At 38.2% G+C, this 13,294-nt stretch overlaps 1 protein-coding gene across 4 annotated transcripts in view; it reads right to left on the minus strand.

Annotated features, from left to right (window-relative positions):
* Positions 1-13,294, minus strand: part of TNFRSF19 (TNF receptor superfamily member 19) — an 82,310-nt gene that overhangs the window by 65,135 nt on the left and 3,881 nt on the right. For all 4 annotated transcript variants that reach the window (XM_075592240.1, XM_075592243.1, XM_075592242.1 and 1 more), the window contains exons 2-3: positions 9,605-9,694; positions 3,186-3,296 (exon numbers count right to left, since the gene is read on the minus strand). In XM_075592240.1, coding sequence (XP_075448355.1) covers positions 3,186-3,296; positions 9,605-9,688 — 195 coding nt within the window. In that variant the 5' untranslated portion in view covers positions 9,689-9,694. The remainder of the gene's footprint in view (positions 1-3,185; positions 3,297-9,604; positions 9,695-13,294) is intronic.

Below are 13,294 nucleotides of genomic sequence, written 5' to 3' on the forward strand. Positions count from 1 at the left end.
TGGCGTCACAATGACGCCGCGAGGTCATGTGCCGTCACGTTGCCTTGACGCCGGAGCGCAGGTAAGTGGGGCCGCGGGAGTGAGGGGACCGCCGGCAGGGGGGCGCAGGGAAAAAAGTTTGCGTCCCCCTGGAATAGAGCATCTGTCGTCTAAATTTGGCATAGCTTGAGCTTGATGGATGTATGTCTTTTTTCAACCTCATCTATGTAACCATGCAAGAGCCATCAATTCATTGCACAGCCATTTAACTAAGGTCTCTCGAAAATCCAAGAGTAAAAGGTAAGAGTTCCACCAAGTAAAATATATTGGAGATGCAATACCATGAAAGCATGGACTCATGCAATACATTCACTGCAATCTACTGTATTAGCGCTACCCTTTTTTAACAGCGATTTCTACTTAATTCAGGAGTTTAACAAAAGATGTAAAAACCAAGATAACAAAATCGGCAGATGAGGTAGAGTGAGAATGGTAATTGAACAGACAAGGCAATAGACGAATGAAAGGGATAGTTGCAAGTAGGACCAGACATCCATCAGCAGTGTGAGGGGGGAGGGAAAGAAGGGGGCAAATTGTACAATTAACAGAGAGGCAGGGAGAAACATTACAGACAATTCTGATGTGTAAGAAACCCCATATCAGGTTTAGGTCCTCTTTTTTTGTTGTCAAAGAGCATTATCGTTTTGGGTTCAAATGTTTTCCGTTATTTACCATTCCCTCTGCCAGTCCCTCTCCATCTCATCTGTCTTAGATTGTTATCTTGTATTTTACATCTGTGTTAAACTCGTGGAATATGTTGTAAATTTGTATTGCTCGACCCGAGAAACACAGAAGTCTTGAAAACGTGTCCTAAAATATTAGTGGTTACTCCAAATAAAAAAATATCACCTAATACTAAACTACACTCGATATTTCTGCAAATTAAAAATGCTGGAGAATTTTATAATGAAATATGATAAAATAAGAGGAAATCTAAAAAGCTACTCAATTAATCTTCAGTTAGTGAATACACTTAAGAATAGTAGAAAGGGTGTAGCATAGTATGTTGCCATACAAGTGGTAAAATTACAGGTCGCTATACTTTTTAATGTAAACGGAGGAATATATTTGTGCCATTTTAAACAGTTAACAACTTGTCAAGGAAAACTAAGGTTATTAAATGCCTCCCACAGCACAAAAGTAATTTAATGCGTATCCCCTCTGGGTGAAATGTAGTAAGTATCATTTTTATTTGGATATACTGGTTTCTTAGCCAGACTATTATGATTTCAGTTTGATGTAGCCTTATTCTAAATTAGGGGAGAACAATTACAGCAAATGAGAGAAAGCCTGACATATGCCATTTTCTTATGTTTAAGTTCTCCCCTAGCTCCAAACTCAATACAACCACATCCAATACTGCTTGCTGCCGAAACCAACCAAATCCAACACTTGCAACTCTATACATGACGTAGAGGGACACATTCTACATTACTTTTTAATTCAGGGTCAGGCTAGGTTGAAGGCTCACAGGTGAAAACAGAATGTCTGATATTACTGTGGTGCTACAGACAAAAAAAAAAAGTTATAATACATATATAGGCTCAGAAATGCATTCACTCATGGATACATACACTCAGACTGGCCAAGTCTCCCAGAATGACCGGTAGACTCCTGAAAAGCAGGGCAGTCTCCCGGCAGACTGGCCAATTTCTCACAATCCATGACCTTGGAGAGAGTAGGAGAAGTCTTTAGAATATGGCTGCTGATCAACTGTGGGTCACTCCTGCTTTATAACAATAGACCAAGACCCAATGCTAAATCCAATATGACAAATTATTTCGTTCATTACTATCTGTTTTTTCTCTCAGTTTATTAGTTTCATAAATATGAGTAAGAGTTCAATCCTTTGGCCAAAACATTTCAAGCCTGCAACTACATCAAGATAGACATCATCTGCAGGTCCTACACTACCAATTTTATAGTAGTAGTAGTAGTACCTGCTAATAGTGTCTACCTTCACATGGTTACAGGCTTGAAATGTTTTGGCCAAAGGATTGAACTAAATGATCAATACTTATGAGGAGAAGAATACAGAGAAAAAACAGATAGTAATGGACTAAATAAGTTGTCATATTGGATGTAGGATTGGGGCTTTTGTCTATTGATGTATACTTGGTCACTCCAAATGACACAAATATATACATATATAATGCAGTGGGTTTTGGTTTTGAGCTTACGAAGACTGGATATGTCCCTTCCTGCTATACTAGTGTGACTTTCCATACCCTGTGTGGAAAGCGGAATACACGCAGGAGAAGAATAAAGCAAAGGGGTGGCCGGGAGCAGTTCCCACAAGAGAGGAGGTACGGCAGGAAGCAATTATGTTATTATGGAATTATGTAAAATTAGGAAAATTAGGCAAACACCATGCATACGCATACATTTAGTGATAGAAGCAAAGCAAACTGACTTAAACACATACATTTACCAACAGACAGAGAGCACAGACTGTCTGCGGTTGCACTCACAGACTGTCATGGGAGATTTGACCAAAATGGAACTTGAGGCCCCAGCTGATGCTGGGAGCCCCTCTGGGATTTTCCCAGGTACCCAGTAGGCCCGTACAAAGAAGTCCTTTCACACTTTGTTTCTTCACCCAGTATTTATTTTTTATTTCACAAAGTAACAAAAAGTAATTCAAGTATCTTGGCTTACATAGGACTGCCACAGTTTGCAGAAGTCTGTACATCAGCACAAATATATCTTGCATACTGTAACTACCAACATCACTAGTTTTTTTTTTTTAAGTCACAGACCTTTCCCAATTGAGCCTTCCAGAAATGTGGTAACTGGACAGCAGTAAAGAGGACACGTCTGTAATGTTCAATAAGAGCCATAACCCAGCTGATTGTAGTTCGACATTTATGTTTTTCCAACATTGCAGATGTTTTCCCCCAAAATACTCCCACGTTAGCGCCCATCGTACAATTTGTATGCAGAAATTACAAAATTAAATGCTGAACATTAAGAGTACTCCGACTTTCTCAAAGACTTTTTTTTACACGGTAGACAATGAAAACCTTTTTGGTTACCCAGCACATACCCAGAATGTAACCAGGCTAGTTTAAGGCAAGCTTTAGAACACTCGTGGTCTCGTCTGTAGGTTACAGCCCATGTAAATAATTGGGTTAGCTATATTGTACCTTAGACAGCTCCTTTCCTGGGCCACACTGCTTGCAGGGTATACAATTCCCAGCACTGTCCGCAAATTCTTGTTCCCTGCAGTCCACAACGTTACAAAACGCTCTGCCCGTCTAGAGGAAAAACAAAAATAAATGATTAGCAATAAAGGAAAAATAGACAAGAATGTGAAAGTTAAGAAATGCAAGACTATACATTCTTTAAAAGTTTACTTTCATGAAACATTAATATATTTATTCTTTAAGTTCGTGACAGTGTCTCTGATGGCATAAAAGTTTCTGGAATTAGAAGCGAACATTGACCAGGTGAAATGTCCCTGGGGCAGCCCACAGAGCAGTTGTATAGTAGTAGAAAATGTTTTGTTTATTTAAAAAAAGTACATTTATTAATTAACCAATTAATGTATTCTAGAAACATGTAAGCAATAATAATGCTGCAAACATGAAAAAGGGCTCCTATTTCGTTTTCTTAATAAATATAAGTAGAATTGGAAGTTTGCAAATAAAACATTTTTAAAAAAAAGTGATGACACAAAGTGTGTAAATAGAAAGCCTGGACCATCACACTTACTACTGGTCTAAGCTTAAGATTTAGATGCCCACGGTCTTGGGTTCAAATCTCACATGACTTAATATTAAATACAATCAAAGAACTCCAGGAAGCTTAACACAGGCAAGGGAACTCTATGGATGTAGGAAATACAAAATAAAAAAAGAAGGAAGAGTCTATTACTTTTGTAGCAAGTAGGGATTTGGCAGCTAACTTTTATTTATTTGGAAAATGTTTTACCAGGAAGTAGTACAGTACATTGAAAGTTGCCTCTCGTTTTCAAGTATAACCAGGGCAGAGAGTTAAGGTGGCAAATACATAAACATAGGCTCAATTACCTGTACTTGCAGCCAATGTCTTTTTCAATATAGCTTACGTTTGCTCCACCCTTGTAGAACTAAAATTAATATATTTACACAGCAAATGTTGAATTCTTTGTCAGTTTTACAGTAGCAGAAAGTCTTGCCTGTTAATGACACTGACAGAGACACTTCAGTGCTCAATTCCTGTGCCTATCACAAGGTTTAATATGAGAATTAAAGGAGGAGACTAAAAGGATTTTTTGGAACTCAACAGGATTAAATAAACAGGTTATGAATTAAAGAACAGAACAAATAAAGAAAAAAAAAGTGTCATTTTTATGACTTGCTATATTTACTGCTAGTTTTCAGTTTCTTTAAACTAATTTTGCCTTGTTTGCATAATACTTTTAAGAGGCAGCCGCATATGCACAAAAAAACAACCACATACGTTGATTCAATTCAACCCACAGAGCAGAAAACATTTAACACGAAACTTGGTTTCACTGCTTGGGGGACCAACGACCCATTGCAGAGCTTTGCATGGCTGGCCCCTGTGCTAAGAAGCAAGGATTGTGCTGCTTTTGTTACAGTGGACATTTCATTTCTTAGGGTACTTTTAATGGGGGAGTGTTTTCAGCCATAGGAAATCAAACCAGTCACAAAGTCTCAGCTAAGGTAAAAAAAAAAAAAAAATTAAGTGTGAGACAGACACACACACACACACACACACACACACACACACACACACACACACACACACACACACACACACACACACACACACACACACACACAATCACCCAGATGTAACCCCTAAAAACGTGTCACTGCCATTAGTTCACTTTAGTTCTAGGATTGACTGCCCCTTTGAAAAAGATGAAAGGTTACGCAAACCAAAATCAACCATGGTGGTCCATTAGGAGGTGCAAGTTTGTCTATTTTATGATATACAAAAGGATTGTAGTATTTAAGACGGCTAAATTAAGAATGTTGGAAGATCAAGGAAAGGCGATAACATTCCTAGTACTCTAAATATTTAGTACTCTTTACAGATTCGATGAGGAACTTCCAAGAACGGAAAACCATTATTTCGATTACATTCTAAATAATGTTTAAAATTAAGATTTTAGATTTGATTTACACAAGATTATTCATATAGTCTTCTGCTATTCTGATGGTTTGTTATTTTACAGATTGTGAATTCTATTTCATTATTAATTTCCTACTTGAATTGATCCTTTCTGAACATATTTATGGCATAACACTGAACTATTACACCTCTAATTGATTAAGTTGTTCTTCATAACAGGAATATGTTCAACTGGGATTGTAGTACAATAGAGTTGGCAATTTTTGGCGGGGCAGAACAGCCGGTTCCTTTGGTCCATTTCAGCAGATCAATCTCAAAAAAGGGCGATTAGCGACTTGCGAATTTTATTATTATTGCCAATACACTCAACGGATTCCGCAGCCCCATGACAGATCTTTAAGAATTTGCCAACGAGTTGCTGAATCTGCGGATTGGATTCCACAAATCCGTCAACGTATTGTATCCAATGGCTGTTTTTGTTGAATCCCCGCGGATTAAAAACAGCCAAATCCGTTTGTGGATTTGACACTGCGAAACAGATTTTGAGAGGAAAATGCAAGAACATCTGGGCAGATTCGCTCATGGCTTTTAAAAACGTATGAAGAAGGGGCCGTGTCTCCGAAACGTTATTGCAGCTCTGCCTATTACAATGCAGTAAAACTCAGCACGCTTTTCCAGTACTACGTGTGTCGCCATCCTTTTTCCAACTATTTAAAAGATAGAAGGCCCATACTTACAAAAGCGGTCCAATACATAAGACATCTTTCTGGGCCAGAAGGTATCTTGCGGACATGTATAAAAGATTTACCAAAATATAAATAATCTAAATATTTTTATGATACTTTAATAAATGGGACCATACAGTCACAGAAGTGATCTACCACAACCCCCCGCCCCCCCGAATAGCAGAGTTAAGAGGTTTGTGAGAAGGTGGAGCACAGAAAGCAAAGTGAAGCTGCTAACTATGAATCTTAGGCTAAGGCCCCGCTCCCAAAGTCAGCGCGCCCGCACTGCAGACAGGCGGGGCGCTGACATACACAGACCGCGATATGCGGTCTGTAGGGAGCGGGAGCCGGAGCGGGAGGTGGCCGGGAGTGGGAGGCTTGAGCGGGAGGGGGGGCGTGGCTTGAGCGGAGGGACCCGCTAATCCCCCCCCCCTCCACGGCTCGGGCTGCTGATTGAAGGTAAGTAAAGCAACACACACACACACACACACACACACACATACAGACACACACACACTCAGACAGAGGCAGGCACTCACGCACTCAGGCACACACATACACACACACACACACACACACACACAGACAGGCATGCACGCTGCTTTCAGTCCACACTCCTCCCCGCTCCCCTAAGCCTCTCCTACTCCCGAAGCCTCCCCTCCCCATTGGCTCACAGCCACACCACGTGACGCGTCAACGCTAGGGATCACCATTCTCTTGTATCCCATAGCGGCTGGCTGTGCAGCCAGGGGGGATCGGGACCGGCTCCGCAGGATTCCCCTGCTGGTGGGGAACTCGCGTGGGACCGAGGCCTTAGGATCCCAGACCTGCTTCAGAAAATATAGATCTTTTTCTGGAAAGTGAAGGCACCTTTACACATTGGCCCCCTATTAGCTGCTTTACCATGTCCGGGAACATTTTAGCCTTATTCATTTGAACGAGGCTATAAAAATTCCCTGACAAGGAGACAGCTGTTTTACAGCATAATGAATACAGGCCATTGTGTTTGCCTTTTTGAATTCTGCCTTTGAACTATGAAACGCAGTTCCCTGTGCTCCTTTATTTTTTTACATATATTTATTCACCATACTAGACAAATAGGGCAGGGGTGGCCAACTGCAGTCCTCAAAGGCCACCAACAGGTCTTCAGGATATCCCTGCTTCAGCACAGGTGGCTCAATCAATGACAGTCACCTGTGCTGAAGCTGGGATATCTTTAAAACCTGACCTGCTGGTGACCCTTGAAGACTGGAGTTTGCCACTACAGCAATAGGGTATCTGTCGCTATTTCATTCTCTGCACACCGATTTTAATTTAGGCTCAAAAGTGTAACTCTAAAAACACACTCCAGGGGATGTTCAACACATTCTTCTGTAAGGGGCCAGTGACTGGGTCATATCTAAGTGATGTACACATGCTGCAGGCATTTCAAACTCAGCCATTTTGAGGGCCTGGACGTGCTTTCAAAATTCACAATGCTGCAGACCCGAGGTACTATTTTACATCCATGTCTCCCTGAAAGTGAAAACTGCTTTAGGATTTTTCAGTCAAGTATATGATTAGGGGTTGGGGGGTGGAAGAAAAAAAAAAAAAAAAAAGTGTATAGGAAATATTTTAAAAAAAAATCTCTTTTTTTAAATCTAAGTGGGACTGGGATTTTAATTCAATAAAACTACACACATGTATAGTATTATTCAGCTTCAGAATATACCTGAATACCTGCAGAGTGGAATAGTTATTTTTCTCCCTCAGGACATCAATTGTTGCCTTCAAATACCATTTGAAATGCCATTTTAAAAATGATGCATTCATGCATGACATTCAAATTCAAACCAGAAGACTGGCGCAGACTTATAACAACACAACGTGAAACAGTCTGCACTCCATCTAGTTAGCTAAAGAAAAAGATGTAATAAATCATCTTTATTTTATTAGCAGTGTACAAAACCGTGAAACATATTTTGGTTGTTATAACCCCTTTTGTCAGGTGTGGGGGATGTTTAAGGGTCTCGCTAAATCTATGTTGAAAAAAATATGTTTGACTGACTGACTTTCTTTCCCCAAATCAATTTTTAGGTGATTGAGTGCACAGTAAGGGAATTCAGCAGTGCTCAAGAAAATATGCATTTATTACAGGTGTGTCACATCTCACCGATTTGGAGTTAATCTCATTAATATTTTGCATCGGGAATCAATAAAGTTCCATTTAAAAAACACTGAACTTTTTCCATTAAACTGCCATTTTTGGGGCCAATCTCCCTGATTTGGATCTTTGCAGATAGACAATAATAAGAATGGAATACTGTGTCAAAGAATACACTGAAACTTTCCCCAGAATTACACAACATATCATTTGAAAAGCCAAGGAAAGAATTTAGCAGAACTTCCAAAGTTGTGGTAATCAAAGCTTATACCGGTTCACTTTAGGAACTAAAAAAAAAAAAAAATTTTAAAAAAGAGGGGCTGTTTAAGAGCTTTAAAAGGATAATTGGTCATTAATTGTGTTTTCAAAATATGAGTCATAAACATGGCCCCTCATGAGACGTTATTGCTTATTCTGATGACATAAATGATCATTATGAGCCATCTTCGACTCAGCCACCTGTGCTGAAGCAGGAATATCCTTATAACCTGACCTGGTAGAGGCCCTTGAGGACTGGCATTGGTCACCCCTGTCAAATGCGCTGCTGAGCCCCTGGCACATCCTTCAAAATGGACTGCTGACCCCGAGCACCTTCCCCTAACTTCCTGTAAGCACTTCCAAAAGTGATCTTGTGAGACAGAAGGCAGATTGAAGAGGTGCTCTCTAAATGGCATATGCTATTCATTCTTGAAAAAGGCCTACTGAGGCAAAAACGTTGATCTACTGGCAATAAATCCACTTTATATAAATCTGAAGTGCCTTGCTTCTTGCATTTATCTAGACTTCCTTAGAAATTAGTGCTTTGTGAAAGATGAATATATTTTTTTCCTTTCCCGTCTGTAGTTCGAGCTGGTCACATATTTCTTGCCCAAGCAATTTACATGCAGAATCTATTTTTTTTTTAAATTAAGATAAATAGACAGTCTTTTTATTTGCAAAATTATGGTGAAGAAAAAAAAAAAAAAAAAACTAATATTGCAAAGCAAGTATAAACCACCCTCACACTGATGAGACCAAATAAGGTTGAAACATGTCTGTGAGTGGTTTGACTTGCTTTGCTAGTCCCATGCTGTGGTTAAAAGCTGTGTGAACGGCAATGCATTTGCTTAAAAAAAACACACACACACACACACACACACACACACACACACACACACACACACACACACACACACACACACACACACACACACACACACACACACACACACACTTACTTGGGAGAAAAACTTGTAGCATTATGATATATTTGGAAACTTATTTTGCTTGGTGTGTCCATGCAACTTCTACAGGTCATGTTTGTACGTTTGTTTAATTCATTTTCATGTTTTTGCAGAGAAACACTGCAGGCAATAAGAAACCATACAGAAGGACTACTCAGGAGTGTTCTATTCTCTCTAAGATACAGATATACCACAGATATGTATTGCATGCTGGAACAAGAAGGCATGTTCCAATTCCTTGTCTACTGTTAGACAGAATTCTGTAATGCACTATATTCTGTTTGGGAAGATGCGAACCACTCTGCGGTGAGTTGAAGGACCCTCCAGTGCTAAAGAGAGCTAAAAACAATTGGAAGTAAAATGCGGAAAACTGTTCCCAGACTACTTACCAAGCATGCCAGGATAAGCAATAACATCTTGAACAAATAATCTTTCTTCTGTGATACTGCACAGTCCATTTCTTCACACAGCATGCAATTCTTGATGGAGAGATAAGCATAAGAAAGAGAAAATTATTTAAAGAAATAAAATGTGAAAAATAGAAGCTATTGATATTTGCAGAGATCTAACTTGTGTCCGGTTGGGTATGACAAAGCTATTGTATGTTCCTCAACAACAACAAAAAAATTATAATAAAAACATGCAATACATCTCGACAGATCTAACAACTACTGTTCATACCTCAACTTTCATCTTGAATGTACCAACAACACAAAATGACACTTTTTATTCAGCAGCAAATTGTATTTTCTACAGAAAGAATTTGCACACAAAGACACACTCACATCTACATACTTAGATAATTGCAAGGTCAAAATTCAAAGGACCCAAGGTTCAAGCTTCTGAGCACAGTGTCAGGACCTGCTGCTAAAAATATTCCCCTGCTGGCTGTATCATCTGAATGTTCTCAGCCTCTTTTCATTCAGTTCATGATGATCACTTTCATCTCACATCCCCAGGCTACTGGAACAGCGGCCCTTGACATGGAGTCCGGAGGCTTCAAGAACAGGTATTTCTTTTTAAGTTCAGAAGTTCCCTCCCCACAAAATTAAATGCACTATAAAATAAACAGTCTATGCCATGTTTTTTTTATATTTTAAATAGACAGTACCACAGGGTGAACCTTATTTTTTTCTTCTAAATCACTCTTAAAAATAAATGTGTTACCCCTTTGGAGCCCGTGAAATAGTAATGTTTTTATTTTTACGGTCTCCTCTGAATTCCTAAACGTTTATGGCGATAATGGCTTAATAATTATTTTACAAAGTAAAGAAAAAATAACCTGTAGGTCCCAATTGCCTGCACGTGACCTATCAAAACATGCCACTTCAATTAAATCACTTTGGTACTGGGAAGGACTGCCCCCTTACCCTTTTGCTGCTAGAATTATGAAAAGGGTATTTAAAAATGTAAAAAAATAAATCTAACAGTCTAAACTCTGATACGTTGACAGTATATGCTTCAAAGCAGATGAAAATAAAGTATAGTAGTTGTACTAATTATTTTTTAGATAGAAATCTTATGATAAAGAATCCAGATAATAAATCAGAAAATTGACAACATTTGAGACCTTCAATTATTCTAAGTTTTTAGCTATCTTCATCGTTAATATCACAATGGCAGCCTCAAGGTGAGATCTAGATCAAGCACAGACATCTTTTTAAATCCTCAGTCACTATACAGTAGACTTTGCCATACCAACAATAAAAATAAAAAATAAAAATTAAAAATTTAATCCTAAATCACTGGAATTTTGGAAACAGAAAAAAAAGAATAATAAATGGAATGCAAAATAAGTATTAAAGGTTTGGATCTGTGGATTTGAACAGTGACTTATTGCCACTCAAACATTGTTGTAGCTTCTCAATATATATATATATATATTGCTTAAAATATGCTCAAAATACATCACAGTTCCTTTGTAAAGGGATTTTTCTTTATAGTACATACCAGGTTTAGATGAAATAGTTTGAGTTAATCAAACTGTGAAAGAATAAGAATATCTCCAACTCAACTTCACTTTAAGGAAAATGTTGACATTCCACTATAATAAAAGTTTGATTTGTGGTATCATACTGGATGAATGTACATTTAGTTTGGAGCAAACCAGTGAAAGTTTAGTTAAGAAGAACACTGTGCCTCTGATTTTAGGGATGAAGACTACATGTAATTTCCAAGACAAAATCAGCTAAAATTATATGGGGAATGAAACACTGAAGAAAATAAATACAAATTAAGGGTGCCAATTCCTGGTGTGGTTTAATAGGTTTGAATAAAAAATTGCATACAGCTAGAGAAGGCTAGTTCTAGTATGCTCAGCTTATTACAGTACTCGACTACAGGGCTTTGCAACTACTTTTAGTTCTCCAAGGGGGCCAAATCAGTAAACAATTAGGTGTAGAAGGGCCACAAGCATATTGTAATATCATTTTAGATACATTTAAAGACCTGAAAAATGTTTATAGTTCAACATTTTGCAAGCAGTTAGAACATCTGTTCCACATATATTTACATTACCTTAACTTACAAGCGAGTTTAGTGTGCCAAATTGCATTTACAGTAGCTAGTATGAAATTAGCAGAGTCCAAGGGTAAGATCAAAGTTGAACATCACTGTTCTACCATGTTATAATATTGGACATTAAAAAAACTAAATTCCACTGCAACAAAAGGACCAGCATGTGAATTACTTATACATGTCTTTTAAACACCACAAAAGAATCTTTGCCCTTCTGCAGACAAAAACGCAAAACTTGAATTCCATTACCCACCAATATCTGAAATACATTCTATAAAAGCGACTTTAATAGTAAACAGCCATCGCACACAGGTTAAATTGTACTGCCACCGCTGTAAAGCTTCTTTTATTCCCACATCAGTGCAGGTTAGTTAATATTAACCCTGTGTGCAGTTACCGTTTACTATTAAATTGGTTCTACAAATGTGCATGTTTGCGGGACATAGCGAGGAACTTACACCAGCAACAGCAAGTGGTGCAAACAAGATAAACGGAGTGGACCAGTATACTATCTACAGACATCCTACACCAACACAGTCATTCATTAATACACACACACACACACACACACACACACACACACACACACACACACACACACACACACACACACACACACACCTTGTAGTGATATAACATGTCTGGTACAGTGCCAAACATAGAAAACTATACAAGCAATACACGATGAAACATAGAAGCTGTTCAAAATAAACTACATCACGCCAAAAATACATTTTTGCAATTATATTTTGAGTCAGAAGGCAAACATGTTTTGCATGGACTTCATGACTGAGCTTTCTGTATGTTTTGGGGTTAATAAAAGTACAATAAAATGCACATTAGTGATATGAACAATTCTAATAAGCTAGATTCAGTTAAAAAACAGATTTCATTTTTTTTTTTACAGTAAGCTTTATTAAGGAATCACTGCCAAGCTTATAACACAGAGCACATGGTAAAATAATCTTCTTGACTCACACAATACCTTTTAAACATCTATATAAACAAATCAGATTTAACTCAGCAGCACTCATGAATCTCAAATAAAAAAAAAAAAAGATCACAAACAATAAGCAAATTAAAAAAATAATGTAACTGGCAGTGATAATCATGTCTTCTTAATGAATGAACGTTGCACACAAGCTCCCTCATGCAGCCAACAAAAGGAATGGATTTCAATAAAGCTGGAAGAGTTAACATACCGTAGATCTGCCAGCTTACAAGGCCTTTGTTGTATCGCACAACCAATTATAAACGTATCAAGACAGAAAAATTTAATTCATCTGGACAGCTGGCTGAGTGTTATCATATCTGCCTCTATGAACTAGTCACAAGATTGTACAAGTGTTGCCAAATTATATTGTGTTCAACCTTCCCCTTTGTTAAAAGGAGCAGAAACCATAGTTTGTATATACTGTATATACAGTATATACACACACACACACACACACACACACACACACACACACACATTATTATTTTTTCTCCATCACTGAAGTCTTCCATAATTACACATTTTGATGCACCATTGGTCAGCTCTTATGTTGTTGAGCTTGCTACAT

The sequence above is a fragment of the Ascaphus truei genome, chromosome 3, assembly GCF_040206685.1.
Source record: "Ascaphus truei isolate aAscTru1 chromosome 3, aAscTru1.hap1, whole genome shotgun sequence".
NCBI lineage: Eukaryota > Metazoa > Chordata > Amphibia > Anura > Ascaphidae > Ascaphus > Ascaphus truei.